The sequence below is a fragment of the Mesoplodon mirus genome (assembly GCF_964341445.2).
Source record: "Mesoplodon mirus genome assembly, chromosome: X".
Classification (NCBI taxonomy): Eukaryota; Metazoa; Chordata; class Mammalia; order Artiodactyla; family Ziphiidae; genus Mesoplodon; species Mesoplodon mirus.
The window spans coordinates 112928207-112951562 of NC_138981.1; the positions used below are offsets into that span (position 1 = coordinate 112928207).

General features: G+C 38.8%; 1 protein-coding gene across 1 annotated transcript; it reads left to right on the forward strand.

The window, feature by feature from the left end:
• Positions 1–7016: 7016 nt before the first annotated feature.
• OR13H1 (olfactory receptor family 13 subfamily H member 1) lies at positions 7017–18826 on the forward strand (the record flags this gene model as incomplete). Its single annotated transcript, XM_082609331.1, is given in 4 exon segments — positions 7017–7304; positions 7306–7628; positions 7630–7927; positions 18581–18826. Coding segments are annotated over 4 exon segments (1155 nt in total).
• Between the last annotated feature and the right edge of the window lie 4530 nt (positions 18827–23356).

Sequence of the window (23356 nt, forward strand, 5' to 3'; positions counted from 1 at the left end):
TCTGTGACCACCTACAGGGGTGGGATAGGGAGGGTGGGAGGGAGGGAGACACAAGATGGGATACGGGGATATATGTATACATATAGCTGGTTCACTTTGTTATAAAGCAGAAACTAACACACCATTGTAAAGCAATTATACTCCAATAAAATGTTTTAAAAATAAATAAATAAATAAAATTATTTGGACCAAAAAAAAAGCATATCCATGTATTTACTTATTTCCTATAAAAAGGAAAATTAGGCTCAGATTATTTGGATTACTTGAACAAGGTCACATAGTTGGCATGCCCCTGGGTACACAGCCATAACTACCACCTCAGACTGCTTCCCACTACCCTATTATCTACTGGCACTACCATAAAAAGTCCTAAAGAAATAGAAAAACAAGTATCTGGCTTCTGGTTACCTATGATATAGCTGAAGAATCAGATAACATAGAGAACCATGTAACAAAATAGATAACAAAAGAGTCAAAAACTAGGTTTAGTGTTGAAAGATGGATTAGGTACTATTTTGCTTTCCAAGTTGGTATAACATCAGGATCATTGGTGTAGAAGGAGTAGGGGTGAGCACTCATGGAGCAATGAAGAAGGTAACCAGACTTAAGTGGAGAGAACTTGTTGAGCAGTCGTAGGAGACAGAGGTGGATGTGGGAATCAATAACAAATACCACCAAGTAGCTTGTCTGCATAGCACTTACCACAGGTGCGTATTTATATTCTTGATAGTTTGGTTAATGTCAGTTTTCCCTACCAGACAGTAAGCTCCATGAAAGTGGGAACTGTGTCAGAATTTTTTTTTTTTTGCTCCGTTGTATCTTCAATGCAAAGCACATTGCCTAACACACAGTGGGTACTCATTAAGTATTTGTAGAATAAATATATTAATGTGTAAATGCGCGAACAAATGAATGTTAAATGATAGATGAGGAACTGCCACAGTTGGCCTCGCATGTCACATGACTTGATACAGTTGAAAAGAAGCTCCCATGGAAGATCTTTGAGCAGGATGGGGTGGTGGAAGTGGGAATGGAAAGGCAAACATAAGGGCTATTTCAACGTGGGAATCAATAACACATGCACTCTCTGTTGTGCACTCTCTATCCCAGCTGTCCCCTGATAGACATTTCTCTACCAGCTGCAGGCTCTGTCACGACACCAATTTAATACTGAAAGAATGTGAAGAGACTATGGACCAAAATAAAAAAGAATCATTTCTTAGTTCTCTGGAAAGCCCAACAGTGGTATACAGAAGTCTCATGGTCTCACAAGTCTCCTTTCTCTTTATTTGTTTTCCCTACACAAAATACTACTTTTTTTTCAAACAGCTCTGGTTTGGCAAAATTTAATTGCCTGTTTGGGATGAGGTCCCTGAAGCTCTCACAAGCTAATTATTTCTTTCTGCTGAAGACCAGAAACTTTGAACTGTACTCATGAGATAAATAGTCTGGTAGCACTTTGGAACTTCAAGTTATTTAAGTTACTGAGCAGCTCATCAACTTTCTCCCTGCATTTGGAATTGAATCTGGAAGAGAATCAGACCCCAGACATCATAAGTATGCTGATGATGTAGGATTTATAGATTTAGTTCAGAGCAAAGTACGCTCCCAGAGATAGAGCTCTGGTGACAGCTTCCGGGTAAACATATATCGATGGATTCTTAACCTACATCAAGAGAAGGGGAGGAACAGCACAATTTCTAAAAACCATACTGCTCAATGAAAGGCAGGTTCTGGTAGTTATATTTTCTGGACAAGTGAGGGGTAACCAAACAGCTTTGCACTTCAACTCCAGTTTAATGCTTTTGAAACGCCTGAGTCTATTGTCCAGCCTTAGTGGGTAGAGTAACTGTCATTAGATCTTTTTGCTGACCGAGGGATGCTCAGGACCTTGGAGTCCTCAGGTTGTACACTTTCACACTCCAGCACTGAAAATAGGTAGTGGAGAAATAGTAGGAAACTGGGTAGGGTATACACAGAGCCCAGGACACTTCCTTGAAATCATCCAATTTAGTTTAAAGCCCTGGATGCTGCATGTTTTATTATCATTTCCCTCTTTTTAAAGAAAGTGACAATTTGGTTTAATTGTGTTCCAGTTCATCAAGATAAGATAACAGATAGATAAATATTGCCAACAGGCAAAAGATGTCTAATCTAGCAGGTTGAAAATTGAAATAACCTAAGGGTCTTGATGCAAAGTATTCAAATGACCTCAATCGTCCTTGTTATAACTTTTCTAGGGAAGATAGAACAAAGATGTACATGAGTCAAAGGACAGTGAAAGAAATGTTTGCCTAAGAAATTAAATAATTTAATCAGATACCATCAACAAGGGCTGCACATTAAAGTTTCTGGCAACTGTAATTTGATCTAATCAAAAAAAATTTTTTTCTTCAGAGGTTTCCAGGAATTTGAGAGTTTGAGAAGCTGGGAAGGCTTTTGAAATCTCACCAGGAGAGTTTGCACAGATATGGTCATGTTCCAAACCTGACAACCGTTGGAAACTTGGTATTTTCAGCAGTCTCATTCTGTTCCACCTACTGGTACTTGAGGGGAACCTCCAATGGTAAGTCAGTAACAGGAAAATGCTCCAGTTTCTTTCATTCCCCCTCCCACTTTTTTTTTAACCTCTAACCATTTATCAGACATGGGTGACCTCCAGGAAGGCAAGAGGGCAGCTGTTAGTTGAAAGAAAAGTTAGGCTATATAAATAATTGCAGGCAACAAGACTAAGATGGGAAACATTCTAAGCCCAGTTTTCCAGGAATCTTTTAACGATAATTTTAGGATGAGACAATCAGCACTGCCTTGGAAAGCAGGGCCCAGACTAAATGATTAATAGGTCCCTCAGTTTGGATGCTGAGTCGCCTTTAAGTGTGAAAGGGAAGTTGTCATCAATTTTAATTCCATAGGTTCAGACACAGTACTAATGGAGGCAAGGTCATGGGTTCGATCCCAATCTCTATCAGTAAGCTTAACACCATTAAAAACAAGTCTTCCCACAACCATAGACAGATCACCAATTTTTAATCAAATCGCTCATCAATTTATTCAGCTAGGCTCATGAAAGAATGAGGGATAGACTCTATAAATAATACCTCAATACTAGAGAAATAAAATACATCCTGCTGGTCATTAAGAATTATAGGTTCTGGGCTTCCCTGGTGGCGCAGTGGTTGAGAGTCCGCCTGCCAATGCAGGGGACACGGGTTCGTGCCCCGGTCTGGGAAGATCCCACATGCCACGGAGCGGCTGGGCCTGTGAGCCATGGCCGCTGAGCCTGCGCGTCCGGGGCCTGTGCTCTGCAACGGGAGGGGCCACAACAGTGAGAGGCCTGCGTACCGCAAAAAAAAAAAAAAAAAAAAAAAAAAAAAAAAAGAATTATAGGTTCATATAAGGAGGGAAAACATTTATTTATCAATATTTAACAGCAAAATCAGTGTGCTTTATAGAGTTCTAGGAGCAACAGAGACTTTTAAATAGCATAATAATCAGCCATCTACTTCTATGCAAAACCAGTTCATCCTCCCATCTGCAGCTTGTCCATCATCTTTTTAGATATTCTACTGTGAATGGCCCATATATAGGTAATTGAGAGTTAAACATAGACCACAAAGAAATTTAAGGTATGACTGTACTAAATTAAAATATAACAGGCTTCTGCACATTGTTTCATACAGCCATGTGACTCTCATCTTTCTGCATTTTCCCTCTGTGGAAATGATTATCTCATTAGGTCTCTCAAGATCTGAGGACACTCCTGTGAAGGCAAGTTACTATCTTCTCCCTCCCTTACATGTGTTTGACACTTCACAAGTGGCACATACACTTTCACTTCCATGAATTTGCCATTCTCATGTACTTAGCCTGTCTGAGAGGCTGAACAAAGTAGAGAACTAGACACAGGGACAGGTTACTTGGACTCCAGGACAGGGAAGTGGGGGAACTGTAGAATCTTCTTTGCTAAAGACTTTTAAGGACAAGCGAGTCTCCCATTTCAAAGATGGTTAGAGAAACTTCATCCCTTAGTAAACCCCTTCTGTAGCCCACATGAATTTCCAACAATGGAGGAAAATGTAGTAGATTCCTCGTATTCTGAGGAGTGTTAAGTTTTGTTTTGTCTTCCTTTTAATTGAGGGAAATCAGAGAATCCTAGCACGTTAGAGCTAGAAGGGCTCTTAGAGATCACTTAGTTTAGCTAGATTGCAAATAAAAATCTAAGCCAATGAGGGGAAGAAACTTATCCAGAGAAATAGCCAGTGAGTAGCAGAAGCTTCAAGGAAGGGATTAGAAGAAAAGGGAGAGTTAATCTCATGAAGGATCACATACACATTAGGGGGTGCTTGCCATATAAACAGCAATATCTAGGGAAGAGGCAGATGGAAAAAGAGAGGCTGTCTTTCATTGTGGAAAAGCTAAAGAGTTCCATTCACACATTCATTCAGCAAATAATTCTTAAGCACCTTCCATGCACCAGGCACCATTCTAGGTTTTGGGCATACAGCAGTGACTTCACTGAGTATGCATTCTAGTTGAGAGAAACAATCAATAAACATAATTAATAGATAAAATATACAAGATGCTAGAAATAATAATTCTAAAGAGAATTGGAAAGGGGAACATAAAATGCCAGGGGCTAGAGATGAGCTTTTAGACAGGGTGGCCAAAGAAGAACTGACTAAAAAGATGCACTGTGAGTAAAGACCTGAGAGAAGTGAGAAGGTAAGCCATACAAGGATCTCGGTTTCAGAAATATGGAGCAGCAAGATCAAAGAGATCAAAGGCTCTGAGAAAGGGATGTGCCATGAGTGTTTAAGGAACAGTGAAGAGGCCAGTGTGACTAGAAGAAAGTAAGCAAGGAAGAGTAGTAGGAACAGAGGTCAGATAGGTAAAGGGGAGGCAAACCATGTAGTGCCTGATAGGTCACAGTAAGGAGGTTGGTGTTTAATTAGGTTGAAATGAGAAGCTATTGAAATTTTTTAATGGAAGAGTAACCTGATCTGACTTACAATATAACTGAATCATTTGAACTGAATGGAGGCAAAGCCAGAAACAGGGGAACCAATAAGGAAGTTATTGACAAAATCCAGGTGAATAATGACAATGACTTGGAATAAAGGATGGCAGTGCAGGTGGCAAGAGGAGCAGTTAGATTCTGAATAATATCTGTAACAGCCCAGGACTTTATACGTTCATTTATTCATTCGATATCAGCTCCTTATGATGCCCCAGGCACTGTTCTAGATACTAGGGATAAGCCAGGAAACAAAGCAGACAAGGTTCTGTTCTCAATAAATTTACATTCGAGTGGGAGACAAGTAATCGAGTAATACAGGAGTCCCCAACCCCTGGGCTGCAGACCAGTACTGGTCTGCCGGCCTGCTAGGAACCGGGCCACACAGCAGGATGTGAGCGGCGGGCGAGCAAGTGAAGCTTCATCTGCTGCTCCCCGTCGCTCCCCATCACTCGCATTACTGCCTGAACCATCCCCCCGCACACCCCGCCCCGTTCGAGGAAAAACTGTCTTCCAGGAAACCGGTCCCTGGTGCCAAAAAGGTTGGGGACCACTGAAGTAATAAACAATCAAATCATTAATGTAGTTTCAAATATTGGAATGTGCTATAAGGAAAATTAAGCAGCGTGAGGGAAAAGAGTGATGAGGGTGAGAAGAGAGTGACTTTTCAGGTAGGCTGGCCACTCCTTACCACTCATACTTTTAGAAACATCACATTAGATTTTCACATTGCTAACTGGGGCTCAGCAATCACAACACAGAAAACACCAGAGAACCTGGAAATGTAACTCCAACCACAGACATTAGCAGAGGGTTTTCATAGACCTCAAGGGTTCCATGACATACTGTATTTACATAATATCAGTTCAGATCAAAGAAATACTTGGGGACTTCCCTGGTGGCACAGTAGTTAAGAATCCACCTGCCAATGCAGGTGACATGGGTTTGATCCCTGCTCCAGGAAGATCCCACATGCCGCGGAGCAACTAAGCCTGTGCGCCACAACTACTGAGCCTGTGCTCTAGAGCCCGCGTGCCACAACTACTGAAGCCCACGTGCCTAGAGCCTGTGCTCCGCAACAAGAGAAGCCACTGCAATGAGAAGCTCGCACACCACAATGAGTAGTCCCCGCTCGCCGCAACGAGAGAAAGCCCGCGCACAGCAATGAAGACCCAACACAGCCAAAAATAAATAAATAAATTAATTTTTTTTCAAAAAGAAATACTTGGCAGGACTCTAGGACAAGCACCGTGGTAGATACTAACACAATGGGAAAATGGAGGTATGAACAATCTAGGAGTGACAGACAGACAAAAGAATAGGCAATATTTTAGCTAAGACTATCAGAAGATACCCTCTTGGTGGCGATTAGTAACTCAAGCTGACAGAGGTTCAACCATCTCTATGAATCAGATTTATCTTTGAAAATGGAGAATGAGTGAGAGAAGCAGGAAGATGCCCTCCTTTTCCTCTCTTCTTACTTGGAAAAAAAATGATACTAAAAAGTATCTGGCAAAAGTGGGCTGCAGAACTTTTCATATAACCATTTCAAAAGGATGGGGAATTTGCTGTTTTCCACGGGAGGGAGTAGATTTTTAACTTTGCCTCTGTTTCCATTATAGATATCTCATTTGTATTCTTATATCTTTTTTTTTTTTTTTTTTGCCGTACACGGGCCTCTCACTTCCGTGGCCTCTCCCGTTGCGGAGCACAGGCTCCGCGGCCATGGCTCACGGGCCCAGCTGCTCCGCGGCATGTGGGATCCTCCCGGACCGGGGCACGAACCCATGTCCCCCGCATCAGCAGGCGGACTCTCAACCACTGCGCCACCAGGGAAGCCCTGTATTCTTATATCTTTTGAAGAGGACAACGAGAATGATCCTGTACACCCTAATTATTTCCAACTTTCTCATACCATCCCTCCATCTTTATTCTCATTCTTTCAGGTAAAATTAGGCAACTACATTGGCACCCATCCAATGAATAGTGGCAAGTGGGAAGAATGGCCATGGACAGTGCTACAGCAGTATTTGAGTTTCTTCTTATTGGAATCTCTAACTATCCTGAATGGAGAGTCACATTTTTCACATTGGTCCTGATAACTTACCTCAGAACATTATTGGGGAATGGACTTATCATCTTTCTTATCCACATTGACCCCCACCTCCACACTCCAATGTACTTCTTCCTTAGTAATCTGTCTTTCTTAGACCTTTGCTATGGAACAGTCTCCATGCCCCAGGCCTTGGTGCATTGTTTCTCTATCCATCCCTACCTCTCTTACCCACGATTGTTTGACCCAAATAAGTGTCTCCTTGGTCTTGGCCACAGCAGAGTGCCTCCTGCTGGCTGTCATGGCCTATGATCATGTGGTTGCTATCAGCAATCCCCTGTGCTATTCTGTGGTCATGAATGGCTCAGTGTGTGTTTGGCTGGCTGCTACCTCATGGGGGGCATCACTTGTGCTCACTGCCATGCTCATCTTATCCCTGCAACTTCATTTCTGTGGGGCTAATGTCATCAACCATTTTGTCTGTGAAATTCTCTCCCTTCTTAAGCTGGCTTGTTCTGATACCAGCCTCAATAAGCTTATGATCTTCATCACAAGTATTTTCCCTGCTCCTACCCTTTGGGTTTGTTCTCCTCTCCTATGTCCGAATTGCCACTGCTGTTCTAAGGATTCGCTCAGCCCAGGGTAGGCTCAAGGTCTTTTCTACCTGTGGTTCTCATTTGACTGTGGTGGCAATCTTCTATGGGGCAGCCATTTCCATGTATATGAAACCACAGTCCAAGTCATCCCCTGACAAGGACAAGTTTATCTCAGTGTTTTATGGGGCTTTGACACCCATGCTGAACCCCCTAATATACAGCCTGAGGAATAAGGATGTTAAAGGGGCAACGAGGAAAGTTATGGCAAAAGGGGCATAAGCCTTCTTTGCTTCTAAACTTCTAAAATAATATTCAGCTACATCTTCACTGACAGAAAAAACTGTTTAAAACATCTGACTTTACCCTTGGTACAGTAGGTGATCATTATATGAGAAGCTTCAGGAAGTGCTCCCACCCCAAAGTATTATTCTTACTAAGACTTGAATTTCCGTTACAGGCATTTTTTTTACTCTTTCTTTACATATAACACATTAGTGGTCGGTCACCCATTAAGTTACTCAACTTCAGGTAAATAAATTTATCAGAATCATTTCCTCACTGACAGAAGAGACCTAAGCAGCAAGAGAATCTCCTATGACTGTTAGCAGGAGGCGAGGCATAACCGAAATTGGAAAATAGGACGAAGAATGGTGTAATAAAAGGTCAGAAGACAAATGTCAGAAATTTTACAACTTTACTGAAGGCAAGCCCTGTTGTGAAAGCACAATCCCTTACTCTACTTAACCTCAAAATCATGAGAAAATTTTATCATAGACATTTCCTACATTAGTGTAGAGTGTTTCATTTTTTTGTTTTTCTTTTTCTAAACTTCTTTCAAATATATTATTTCATTCTGTATTCCTAATATCTCTGTAAAATTGGTAAGAAAAGTCACCATAATCCACCCCTCATGTTAACAATGAGAAAAAAATAGAATGAGTAAATCACTTATCAAAATAGCATAATTTTCAAATAAATGCAACATTCATTCAAATTCCATCTATTATACATTTTTTGAAATTATGGTATTCTCAGCCACTGAAACCATGTTTTAATATCAAGAAATAAAAAATATTTAGAAAAAAATCCAAGTGACTTAAATCTTTGATTTATTCATTCAACAAATATTAACTTTCTACTTTCAACCTGGAACTAGGTACTAGGTGCCAGGGCAAGTTTCATACATTATGCAAAACATTTCAAATTAACATTTTGAAATAAAGTTAAATTGGTGAAATCAATAAAATTTTATAGGAAAAAACAATAGAGCCTTCAGGTAGAGAGAAATTCAGATATTAGGAGAAATATTCAGAGTACTCATTTTAATGACCCTGCTTTTGGGGGGAGAAATGTTCTACTCTTTATTACAGCTCTCTATTTGCAGCTTAAAATAAGAATCATATTTTTGTTAATGGTGCCCCTACTACAAAATGGTAGCTCTGTCACTATATGCTTTGTCTCTTTATTGACTTGTTGGTACAGGCACAGCCTATAGACAGAGTGACATAGTGGAGTTTGGAGACAGGGCTGCAGAATTGATTCTGCTACTAACTAGCTGTGTGACCTTAGTTATAGCACTCTTTGGCCCTCAGATTTGCTCATCAATATAATAGGAAGGTTGTATTTTGTTACCCAAGGATCTCTCTAGTCTTAACATTCTGCATCTAGGTGTTATATAGATTTTCTTTATTTTCTTAAAAAAATAGAATAATATCATCAATTTACTCTGCAACTTGCTTTTTCCACTTGACAATATATCATGGACATTCCTCAAGATCAATATATATAGATCTATCTGCCTGACTTTAAATGTTAGCTTTGACTGGAAAAGTAGACATACATAGCCGCTAGTTAACATAGCTATGGCCCTTCCAGCACGAACATTCTGTTTCTAGGCATCTAAACCCCAAAGACAATCTAATTCAACATTGATATTAATTCCTTTTAAATATAAAAATGAACTCTATGAGGGTGCTGTGGAATGAAATCAATTCTTGGTTGTTGAAAACTCCTAAGGTTGACTATCGCTTCTCCACCTGATCACTCACGGGCATTGTGAGAAGCATTCCACTGTGCACCTCATCCTAGGCAGCTGGGTAGTGAAGCTTACTTTGCTTCACCCTGGAAAGCAAATAAAGACTGGTTTGAAACTAAGATAGTTCTGTTAGAAATTGAGGAGAAAGTTTGAAAACTGAAAAATAGTTTCCAAGTGATATTTTCCAATAGGGATTTAAGAAAAAGACGCCATACCCCATTCACAGGATTTGGGATTTCACTCGAGGAAAGGCAGTGAAGTATAACTATTTAGGGCACAGGCCCTGGAGCCAAACTTTTTGGATTCAGACTTTCATTCTACTACTTACATTTCAAGTTACTCTCTGTGCTTTGATCTCTTCACCTAAGTGAGCTAATAGTATTTGTAACACTAACTGTAGTGTTCAGAGTTTGATCATGTAGACACAACCACTCTAGTTATACCAGGCAGGAAGGGATTTAATGAACAGAATTAGAGGCCTATGAAGCCTTTGGAAGGGCTGTGACATAGAAGGTAAAGGAATATTGCCAACAACCTCAGACAGTTGCAGGAATCGCAGGAATCTTGGGAAGTTTTAGGGATATTATGTAGGAAACTGTTACCAATGATGTCACTGAAGTAGATGTTTCAGAGAAGAATGCTCAGAAGCCATTTAAATCTCTGTTTACAAAGTCTACACACTTTTACAATACAGGTGAGAGCTAAAAAGGATGTGTTGAATGTGACTTCATAGCTTGGTTATAAGAACTGTATGACTCAATTCATGTAAAGCACTTAGAAAAGTGCCTGGCCTATAGTTAGAGAACAATAAACGTTAGCTGTCATTGTGAAGTCTGGAGCACGTGAGCCTAAGACGCCACGAATTGAAATGCCTACTTGCTCCTTAAATAGTGCATTCCAAGGTTGCTCTCTCACCCATGCATTCAAGCATCCGTACATATATCATTCAATTAATATGCATTTATTAACTACCTACTATACAGCCGGTACTGTGATATTGCCAGAGATGCGGTGGTCAAATAAAAGCATATTTGATCCTTCCCCTCAAAGAATTCACTGTCTAGGCGGGAAGAAAGACGTGTATGCAAGCAACATTACTATGTGAATTTATATCTTCCTAGTTCTTAAGATTATAAAGCACTTTATACACTTTACAGTTTATCTTATTCTTGAAAATATATTACCTCATATCATCTTCTAAATAATTTAATGAGATAAGCAAACATATTGTTATTAATATTATGAAACTGACATTAAGAGGTGATAAAAAGATGTAGAGAGGCTGTGATATCATCAAGGTCAACAGCGATCTGACTAGGAAGAGAATACAGTTCTCCTAGAATTATGGTGGTGGTAATTTCTCACTGTATACACATATCAAATCATTATGGTGTACACCTGAAACTAATATAATGTTATGTGTCAATTATACCTCAATAAAAAGTTAATTTAATTTAATTTAATTTAAAAAATACAATTCTCCTGATGCCTAGATGCTCTTTCTGATGGGAGCTTGATGGGTTCAGGGAGTCTTTGAAAAAGAAAAGTAGGAAGAAGGTAAGATTGTTGCTGAACAGAGAAAGGAAAAAATGCTATGTTTTCAGATTGTCTAGCTAAAACATCTGACCCTGACACTTATTGGCTATATGACCTTGGGCAACTTCCTACCTCAGTTTCCTCATCTATAACAGGAAGACAATCATAGGACTGACCTCATAAGGTTGTTAAGAGGATTAAATCAGTTGATTTTATATAAAATGCTGAGAACTATGTCTGGGACATAGTAAGCCCTCAATAAGCATTAACTTATTTTATTATTGTTATTATACAGTTATTATTACTAACACTGAAGTCTCAATTGGCTCAAAAGTAGTTGGTGCCCATCTCACTGGGTGCCTTCTCTCCTGTTTTTTCTCCCACTAGTAATATGCAGAGCAAATGTTTCCGATTAACTGTGAGCAGCAGGTCAAACACTTTTTTCAGTACAACATCACGATGGAGTGAGAAAAGCACATGATTAGGCGTCAGGATGTCTGGATTCTAGTCTGGGTTCTGCCATTAATGAGCTACGAAACTCTGGGCGAATCACTTAATTCTCTGGACTGAATCTGTCAAACAGGGAAAAATATATTCTTTAACCTACCTCAGAAGGGTTGGAAGATCAAATGAGATCATAGATGTTAGATGTTAAAAAGTTAAAAGCATGTTACAAATGCTACATGATGGTATTTTCATTATCCTCAGAATTAGCCTCTACATCTTCTCCTCACTTACCCTTAATGACCACTCACTCACTGAATCTTATTGTTTCTTGCTCTGAAAAGTCTTCGAAATCCATCCGTTCTCTGTCCTCAATGCATCTGTCCTAGTCCACAGCTTACTCAACCCATACCAGGATAACTGTAATAAGCTCCTATTTTTCCCTAGTCCAGTCTCTCTCTAAACTAGCCATCCAATCAACTTCTCCAGAATGATTTTCTAAAGCGAAAATCTCATCATGTTAAACCTTCTCCTACAATTCCCCTCCAAGATTAGAAACTTGCAGTGGCTCCCTATTGCCTATAGGATATGCCAACATTAATTGAGGACCCTGCTAACCTCTTTATCCTCCTTCTCTACCTCATCTCCACAAACCCCATGCTCCAGGAAAACAATACTTTTTTCTCCACCTTTTATGTGTATATGCCACTGTATACACTGTTCTCTCTGCCTGCAGTGCCCTTATTGTCTTCCATGCCTGGAAAAACCTCAATCATCCTTCAAGGTCAGATCTAATGTCATGTCTTCAGTGAAGCCTTCCCCAGAGCTCATTCCATTCTGTTTAACCCTGGATAGGTGACTTAATTCCATTTTCTTTTGCTTAATAACATTTTGTGCAACCCTAAATTTAGCCTCTTCCATATTATTTTATAATCAGTTGTTTTGGAGTGTTTATCCCCAATTAGATCATAAGTTTATTGAGAACAAGAAGTTTGTTTCATTCATCTCTGTCTCCCTAGCATAATTCCTGGCACAGAGTACATGCACAATAAGAATTGCTTAAATGAATAGGTGTTAAACCAATACTTCTCAAACTATCTGTGGTAAAACACAGCTGTTTTTTTAAAGTTCCAAGCTGTCACAGTCTGATATTTTATAAAATACAATGAAAATATTATGGCAATGTCAAATCACTTTAAAAGTTACTGTTTACTCTCAATTCTGTTTTTTTTTGTTGTTGTTTTTTTGTGTTTTTTGTGGTATACGGGCCTCTCACTGTTGTGGCCTCTCCCGTTGCGGAGCATAGGCTCTGGACACGCAGGCTCAGCGGCCATGGCTCACGGGCCCAGCCGCTCTGCAGCATGTGGGATCTTCCCGGATCGGGGCACGAACCCATGTCCCCTGCATCGGCAGGCGGACTCTCAACCACTGCACCACCAAGGAAGCCCATCAATTCTGTTCTTATGTCATTGCAAACATTTTGAGTAGCACTCAGCTAGACCATTTGTTGAGATGCCTCATTCCTAGCCCCAATATCTTGAACTCTAAGTTGGAAATTTTGAGAAGGATACATGAAAAAATAATAAGCAATTACATCATATATTCAGGCCACAACTGGGCAAGAAGTCAATAAAATAATACTATTATAATTAGGTACATGCACAGATGAAGTAAATCAACGGGACACTGAATGAGAAGATGATTATATTTAGACAGTCACAGTTTGTATGGCACCTCAAATTTAATCCAGCAAAGTTTTAGGAAAAAGTGGGATTTCAAGTCAAAGATGGCTGGGATGGGCTGGGGGGAGTTAGGATAAAGTGAAGAGGAAGAGGAAACCTCCAGTAAACACTGTTAACATTATTTACCTGAATGCTTAATTGAAGCTTTCATAGCATCCCAATAAATTCTGGCCATTCCCCCTTTCCTATTCATTCATTACCTTCTGAGTCACTGTATTGGAAACCCTCCCAAGAAACACAGGACTCTGAGTAATCACCCTAGAGTTGGTTCTGCTCCCTGGTAACTTAAGAGCAAAAGTGGAGTTGAGGGTGTTAGTCAAAAGTTTTATCATATTGTCACTAATGAAGTATTAGCATTAGTAGACAAAATCTACTTGTATTTTAATGACTTAGAAATAACACTCCCAGAAGAATGTACAGCTTTAGTTCAGTAGCAGGATTTAATTGCCTTTTAGGGACCTGATCCCTGATATATCTTCAGTGAAATCACTTCTTTGGAACCAGAATGAATAAACTCAGAAGGTAACAGCAGAGAATGTTTAAGATTCTTCTCTCCTTCTTCTCTTGTTCATATTTTGGACCATTTGGAGCCCCGGTTTCTAAAATGCTGAACAGAATCAAGACAAAACCCATTGTAAGAGCAAGTGACGAACATACACCCTGGCAAGGAGGAAAGAAGCCATAGTTGTTTGTTGGAACAAATCAACATATATGTGTGGAATGGTCAGTCTTGACATGGATCTCCCAGGATGCACCTGTAACTCACTCCCCTTGAAAGACTCCAACACTTCAGTGAGCTAATGATCCTGCACAACTCTTAGAGACCTTGGTGTTTTTGTTTGGGGGGCTTTTATGCTATTCAGGTGAGAAAAATCAAGTTGATTCCCCAAATAATCATTTATTCATTAAGTTCCTGCCATGTGTCAGGAATTGAGACATGTACTGAAGTTATAGAAATGAAATGCATATTCTTCTTTCAGAAGGCTCACAGTATAATCTGACCATATTGCCTTTTGTCCTCATTTATTTATTTTCCCCCTTCCAGAAAAGAAAGATAACAAATGTGGCCATATTGTCATGGGTGCTACTTCCCAAATGAGGATTCATTTTAAAATATTATTAAAAATAATAATAGCTTATATATATGGCACAAAAGCCCTATGAGATAGTTACTATAATTTTCCCAATTTTATAATTGAGGAAACTAAGGTGTAAACAAGTTAAGAAAATTACCAATGTCGCACAGTGAATCAGTGATGGATCCAGGATTCAAACTTTGATCCAGGATCCATGCTCTTAACCAACAGTCCACACTGCCTGATATGAATAATAGAAATTCTGGTCTGTGCGCACTATCTATTCTAGTATATGTTGAACTCCTGGGAGCTTTCTGAAGAGCTCAGAGAACAGGGAAGATACTCCAAACATCCCTTAATTTAAGTATTAAAAATGAAATGAGTCCTCCTGGGAAGCATGCTCCTACATGGTAAGTGGGACCAGGAAAGCCCTCTTTGGGAAATCTGTGTGAAGAAAAGTACACCCAACATGTTTCCAAAAGATCAAAAGCCTGTGACTATATGTGAGACTCTCCACATATGTCTAGTTAATTTAGGAAGATTCTGGCCTACACAGTGCTAAAACACTGAATTATTCAATAAAAAATATATATGGTTAGTCTAGTGAAATTCTCTAGAATCACGTAAACACATAAATGTGTTCTTTGTTTTTCAGCTATCTATACTGGCATTTGTTTTGAGATTTTTAGGACTATAACATGGTGAATATTGTAAGTCAAAATAAGGCTTTATGATTTTAAATGTTGCCATTCTAGTGTGAAACTTTAGTACCCCTTGAAAAAGTTTGTGCCCCGAAAATCCCATTCTTGTAATGCTGTTAAGAAACTATGCGTTTGGTGTCACCATTGAATAAAGACTAGATTACCTGACTTCTGCTTCAGTCTCAATCCTATAACTCTACCCCAAGAAGACTTTTTCACTTCAGATTGATTCTGTTTTCTGATTCCAATTCTGGGAGTATACAGAACAAAAAGGAGCCTTTAAATTCTCATTACAGGTAGTCAAGGGCCTCCTTGTAGGATCACTCTCTTTAATAAGTAAAAAAACAACTGTAATTAGAAGTTTAGCAGCAGCTAAGTATTTTTTTCAGTTTTTCAGCCCTTGGTTCTGATTTCTTTTCAGAACACCCTTATCCTGTATTAGGTTTTATTGAGGATCTTGTTATAAATTCTTACTCTACTTCCTGAATTACTTGTCCATAAAGGTCTTCTACCTCCTGAGATTTGGAGTTTGTCCTGAGTAGAGAATCCAAAGAGATCACCTACATCATTATCCTGAATAGTTCTCTCTGCTGCCTAGCTCCTAAGACAAACCTTCCCACCCACAGCCTGTTCTCACCAAGGCCTGACAACTGCCTCATGAGTCTAAAACTATACACTGTAGATGCCCCCAATCCTGATTTATGACTACAACTTCCTGGAAATTTTACAGACAATCCAGGAAAAGATCTTGACCTTAATAATGAGCTGGTCTGTGATAGCATGCATATCTGATAGAACTAGAACAAACAAAGAAAATAAAATTTTGATTGGATGAAAAAGGTTGAAAACACTTTTCTTTCAGATTCTAGAATAAACCCATTTTCTCTCTTCACTATCACACCTTCCTTCCATGCAAAGGGCAAATTGTAAGGCTAAAAAAGTATCATTTCTGAGCTACAGGGCATTAATAAGACTGAATACTATGAGGAACTTCCCTGGAAGTCCAATGGTTAAGACTTTGTGCTTCCAATGCAGGGGATATGGGTTCGATCCCTGGTTGGGGAACTAAGATCGCACATGCTATGCGGTGCGGCCAAAAAGTAAAAAAACAAAAAAGACTGAATACTATGAGATATTAACTGTTTCTCATCATAGGCTTTTTACCATCAAACATTTACTTTCTTCAGCCAGTTCAAAGTAGTTTCAGTCAAATCAATTTCATGACATTGGGTAAGAGAGAAGAACCAAATAACTGGCTTTGATTCATTCAATAAACGTATATTGAACCCATATTTTGTGGGTTCACACCAGGTATTGTGTGAGGTAGTGAAAATAAGGTAGTACATAGAACAGTCAGGGCCTCGTTCCTCCTAGGGCTATAGTAAGAGAGAAGAAATTAAATAATCACACAAATATATAAATACAAACTGTGATAAGAGCCATACAAGGAAAGTTCTGAGTACTATGAACAATTTTAACAGAGATCTGATTTAAATTAGTGGGGTTAGGGAAGGCTTTTGTAATGAAGTCCCTTTTAGGCTGAGGTATTAAGAATGACTATGAGTTCACCAAGCAAAAACGGTAGGAAGAACATTTCCCCCAGCAAGAACACAATGTGCAAAATCCTGAGGTAGGAACAATCTTAGAGTGCTTCATAAAGATAATATTGCTGAAACAAGGTCAGCCTGAGAAGAGACTATGCAAGATAAGGTTAGGGTCAGGTCATTTAGGCTCTTGTGGGTCATGGTAAACAGGTTAGATTACATTCCAATTGTAATTAGAAGCCCTAGAGTGGTTTTAAGCATGGGAATGATACAGTCATAATTATGTATGTTTGTAAAAGGCTGCTATGTGTAGAATAGACTATAGAGAGGCAAGAATGGAAGTAGGGAGACGTATTAAGCAGCTCTTGTGTTAGTCCAGATGTGAGACGATGGTGGCTCTTACTAGATAAGTGTTGGCTGTGGATATGGAGATTTGTAGGTAGATCTGAAATATATTTAGGAGGACAAGCCAACAGTACTTATTGATTGATTGGATGTGCAGGTTAAGGAAGAAATGAGAGTGAACTGGGCACACATTTTATGCCAAGGATACGAACAAGCTAAAGATAAATCTCTGGCTAATATCCATAGCAGGAAAGAACAATTAGTAATTCTGTAATTCAGGGATCTGATTACATTTAAGCAGTAAATTAGCACATTTTCTTTTAGGGGGAGTGTTCAAAGCATGCTTCAGTTGGAGTCCAACCTCCCTCATTTTATAGATGAAGGGATTAAGACTCACAATGGGGCTTCCATGGTGGCACAGTGGTCGAGAGTCCGCCTGCCGATGCAGGGGACACGGGTTCATGCTCTGATCCGGGAAGATCCCACATGCCGTGGATCGGCTGGGCCCGTGCGCCATGGCCACTGATCCTGCACGTCCAGAGCCTGTGCTCCGCAACGGGAGAGGCCACAACAGTGAGAGGCCCGCGTACCGCAAAAAAAAAAAAAAAAGACTCACAATGGATTGTGCTACTTTGCAAATTAATCTTGTGCTGTGTATGAATGCTTTATCTTTCAAAATAGAACATAAACTTACAAACAGCATCACTTGTTTCATAGACATCTCCTCCTAATAGCACCTGATATACTACTGAGGATACAGCAAACACTCAATAAATGTTTCCCAAATTAAAATGATTTCAATTTCTTCGTCCTCAGCAGATAGAACAAAATGGATATTCTGATTACAGATAATGCCAGCGAAGTGACAGAGTTCATCCTGGTGGGTTTGTCCAATCATCCAAAAGTCCAGGGTAGCAGTCTACCTGATTACATTGGTGGGTAACAGTCTCATCATTGTTGTGGTTAGAGTAGATAAGCAGCTTCACACACCTATGTATTTTTTCTTAAGCAACGTGTCCTTCCTTGATATCTGCTACTCTAGCAATTTAGTGCCTTTTTTATTGTTCAATGGTTTAAGAGACTACCCCACCATTTCCTATACTAGCTGTTATGCTCAGATGACCATTGCTCTTTTTCTGGGGACGACAGAGTGCCTCCTCCTTGGTGTCGTGGCTTATGATAGATTTATTGCAATATCCAATCCCCTGTGTCACACCATCATTATGAATGACCAGGTCTGCATACAGTTGGCTGTGGTGACCTGGGCTAGTGCCTTCCTTTTAGCAGTAATACCAATCACTGCAATTCCTGCCAGTTTTTGTGGACACAATATCATCAACCATTTTACCTGTGAGGCACAGGCCCTGTTGAAGCTCATCTGGTCAGACACCCTAGTCAGACTTATTCTGGGTCTGGTCATCGGTATATTGACCTGCCACTGCCCTTCACCTTCATCCTCATCTCCTGTACTCGCATTGTGGTTGTCGTGCTGAGGATCCACTCTGCAGAGGCCAGGCTCAAAACTTTCTCCACCTGTGGATCCCATCTGACTGTGATCCCATATTTTATGGGACAGCCACCTGCATGTACCTGAAACCTCAGTCAAGGGAGTACCAGGACCAGGGCAAAGTCACCTCTGCATTTTACAGTGTTGTAAGCCCTGTGTTGAACCCTCTCATTTATACCTTGAGGAACAAGGATGTGAAAGATGCCCTAAGAAAAATAATTAAGAAGAAATAGTCCTAAAAAGGGCATGAATAGCCTACAGAGGCTCATCTAACCAACAGCTTGACTTTGACTTGTAAAAATAACAAGGTCCAAATACTAAACAATATTTTAGTAACGTAATTATTTTCAAATGTGTTTTTTTCTATTTCCAACAGGTGTGTGATAAAGAACTTACTCTCACTGAGAAAAACAGTAAACATTTACAATGTCATCCATTTAAGTAATAAATTATACAGGACAATCTTGTGGGAGAGCTTATAAAACAAAATAATAATTAGCACATTTGAATCCTGAGTAGCTTGATTTTGTTTTAATAAATGAGAAACATTTCAATATTCTAGATTCCCTTTTATAGATGATAAAGAGCAAACTTGTAAAATGGACAATTCTTAACTCAATACTTTTTGTATGAGGAATATTATGACCCAGGCTTAGAAATGATAGATGTGAGTGGGTGGAGAGAGAAAAATTACTCAACTGCTATATAACACTTCCACATAGAAAGTCCTCTGCTGAAGCAACGAGCCCTTCAAGACTGTGTACATACTGAGGGCCAGAACTGATGACTCTATGGAACCTACAATTGCATATCTTGATCAGTAGATAGGGCCACATTTTCTCTGCCAATGTACCCTACTTCTGGATAATTGCATGCCACTTCCAAAGTTGTTGAACTCACATAGAGCAAATTTAACTCAGGAGGAACTCCTTAAAAAAAAAAGCATGTACTGTATCTTTTGATTATAAGAATTATAATGTTCATTTTTTAAAACACACTGGGGGAGAAGAAATGAAATACCACCTATAATCCCAGCACTCAATGAGGCTTGCATAGGTGTTAGAATCTGGAAGACATGTATTTAAGTCTGGTACTCATGGTTGTGTGGTGTTTAGTTAGTTTCCATCTTTAAGCTTCAATTTTCTCATCTGTAAAATGTAGATTATAAGAGTGCCTACCTCACAAACTCATTTTGAGAATTAAATAGGATAATACACGTTAGCTTCTACCACAATGACTGGCACATGGTGGACACAGAATACACATCAGTCAAAAAAGAAAAAAAAAACTGTCAATAACTCTCTAACGCAAAGCCATTTTTGAGTGTTTGCTTATGTCTATATAAATAATGACTATATCATTTTTAAAATAATCCATGAAAATAGGATAGACTGAAAAAATATGTTCCCACTGTGGTCTTAATTTGAATTTATCTTATTAGAAAGGAGACTGAATATGTTTCTCATGTTCATTGGTCATTTGTGTTTCAATAGGGTCTTTGTTGTTGGTTCAAAATGGCAATGAACCAGTCCAATTTAGGAAACAAAATGCTGCACTCAGTAACATATGACTAATAAAAAGCCACAAAATTTGTTTCAACATTGATTGACTCCATCAGTTTTCAGATACATCCTGACGGGCAGATCCCCAGTTTGAGCCATTTTATTTCACTCTGGTAAGCACTCCTGCAATTAATGCCTAATCAGTAGACAACAGAAGCTGTTGTAAATGAAAATGAAAATAATAAAACTGTGTGAATCCCAATAGAGAACTCTTTAGAAAGAGAATCTATGGTGTTATGCAAATTTCATTGTAACATTACCATTTTAACCTTGAACAAATTCTTGTGTAAGTTTTATTTCTGGTGTTTCTAAAACTTCTCGCTTAAACTAAAGCACCCCTGAAACTAAAGGGAAGGTACTAATAACTAACTAACAAGACACAGTAAGCAGATAAAGTCAAACACTAGAGGGGGAAACAAACGTGATTCCTCAAAAGAAAGGAAAAATGGAGTAAAACTGCAAACCTAATACTTATTGGAATTTGATCATTTTCATTAGGGACTAAGAAGAGGTAGAATAGAACAAGCAATGAGATGTGCCTTTTGCTGACAGAAAGAAATTTATTGGGGAGAGGCAGGGACTTTTTTAGCTACAAGAGAAAATTAGACAGGTAAACTAATGTCTTCCCTTTTGATTACCTCAGGAAGAAGTGAGACAGGGTTCTCTCTAGAGAGATAAATATGTTACATCTAGAGGTGGAGAACAAGCTGCAGGAAGACTTCTGACATGAAGTCAAGACTCTGATGAAAAAAGAAAAGACTGGATGAATAGAAAGTGTAAGATATTATAAGAACACTTAATCAGATAGAGATATGTGTGTAAGGTGCCTTTATGTTAAATGTTTATTGTGAGAGCTGTTTTCTTAAAACCTTCCTTGTATTACTAAGTAAACAGGTTAGAATTATAATAAACAGGCAATACTTTGGAACTACCTATGCCTTGGGAAACTTGTTTAAATTTCTTATCTCTGCCAAACAGCACTTTTGGCTTGCAACTGATAATGGGCAACTCTGCCTCCCTGCACACCATCTCCTCAATAAGGTGTGCCAAAATCACAAGGCGACATCTTAAAAGGTTGAACTGACCCCTTAAAAATCAACAGCACTGAGAAGAGAGCTTCGTGCTGTGTACTGGCAGCAGCAAAGTGAAGAAAATGCACTTGAGAGCCATAACAACAACTTTTCCTGTAAGTGTTTAAAAGAAAGAATTTAAAATTTGAAGAAGGCTAAGAATATATCATTGGCTTTTGAGTATGTCAACAACACCAGTACTAAGTAATAAGAAAATAAAATTATCTGCAGAATGACCCTTGAGTTCCTATAACTCATGAAAGCAGAACTGTGAAGTCTACCATTTTCATCATATGGAAAGGAGCACACAGAAAAGTGTTCATTTATTCCTGCAATAGTTTTGTTGAATATGATGTAAATAATATTGAATGTTGAATATGATGTAAATAATAGAATATGATATAAAGGAAAGCATACAATATGTACCTTTTTAGCATAATGTTTTCAAGGTTCATCTATGTTGAGTAATGATTTATGGCTGAATGAATCCCATTGTATTGGATATATCACATTTTGTTTATCTATTCATCAGGTGCTTGTCCCTATGTTTTCAGAAATAATCTTCAGGATGTGAATACATGTGTCTGCAAAACTAGAGAAATAGGGGAATCCACACCATAGCAATATATAGTTTCCAATTTCTCCACATGCTAGCTAATTCTTGTTAGTGTACAATTAGATTTTTATAGCCATCTTAGTGGGCTAAAACTGGTATCTCATTGTGATTTTTATTTGCATTTTCTTAATAACTAATGATGTGCATCTTTTCATGTGCTTGTTTTGTGAATCTTCCAACTTTGTTAGTTTTCAAAATTGATTTCGCGACTGTGGGCCCCTTGCATTCCCATATGAATTTTAGGGTTGATGGGCCAATTTCTACAAAATTCCAGCTGAGATTTAGATAGAGATTGGGTTGAACCTATAGATCAATTGGGGGAGATTTAGATAGAGATTGGGTTGAACCTATAGATCAATTGGGGGAGTATTGCCCTCTTCCTATTTTCCAATATTAAGTCTTCCTAGTCATGAAAATAGGAATTTTTCCCATTTAGCTAGGTCTTCTTTACTTTCTTTCAACAGTTTTTTGTCATTTTCATTGGATAAGTCTTGTACTTTTTTTGTTAAATTTATTCCTAAGTATTTTATCCTTTTTTATGTTATGGTAATTGGAATTACTTTCTTAATTTCATTTTTGATCATTCATTGCTAGTTTATAGAAATACCATTGATCCAGTATATTTTTGTTGAAAGAGCTTATTAGTTCTAATAATTTTCTCTGTGGGTTCCTTAGGATTTCCTATATACAAGATAATGACATTTGTGAATAGAGCTAACAGAACTTCTTTTCCAATATGGATGACTTTTTATTTTTATTTTTATTTATTTATTTATTTTTGCCTAATTGCCCTGGCAAAAAATGCAGAACAATGTGGAATAGAAGTGGCAAAAATAGAAATCTTGGTCTTCCAGGATCTTAGGGGGAAAACTTGCAGTCTTTCACCATTAATTACAATGTCAGTTGTGCGGTTTTCATCTATGGCCTTTATCAGGTTGAGTAACATTCCTTCTGTTCCTAGTTGCCCAATGCTTTTAATTTTATTTTTATTTTTTTGGCTGAGTTGGGTCTTCATTGCTGCACGCTTGCTTTCTCTAGTTGCAACGAGCGGGGGCTACTCTTCGTTATGGTGCATGGGGTTCTCATTGTGGTGGCTTCTCTTGTTGTGGAGCATGGGCTCTAGGCTCGTGGGCTTCAGTAGTTGTGGCTCATGGGCTCTAGAGTGCAGGCTCAGTAGTTGTGACACACAGGCTTAGTTGCTCTGTGGCATATGGGATCTTCCTGGACCAGGGCATGAACCTGTGTCACCTGCATTGGCAGGCAGATTTCCAACCATGCGCCACCAGGGAAGTCCCCCCAATGCTTTTTTATTATGAAAAGGTATTAGATTTTGTAAAATTATTTAACTGTATCTGTTTAGATGATGATGTGGCTTTTGTCCTTTAATGAATTAATATAGTGTATTACATTGATATGTTAAGTCAACCTTGCATTTCTGGGATAAATATCACTTAGCTATGGCAAATAATTCTTTTTATATGAAGCTGGATTTGCTTTGCTAGTATTTACTTAAGG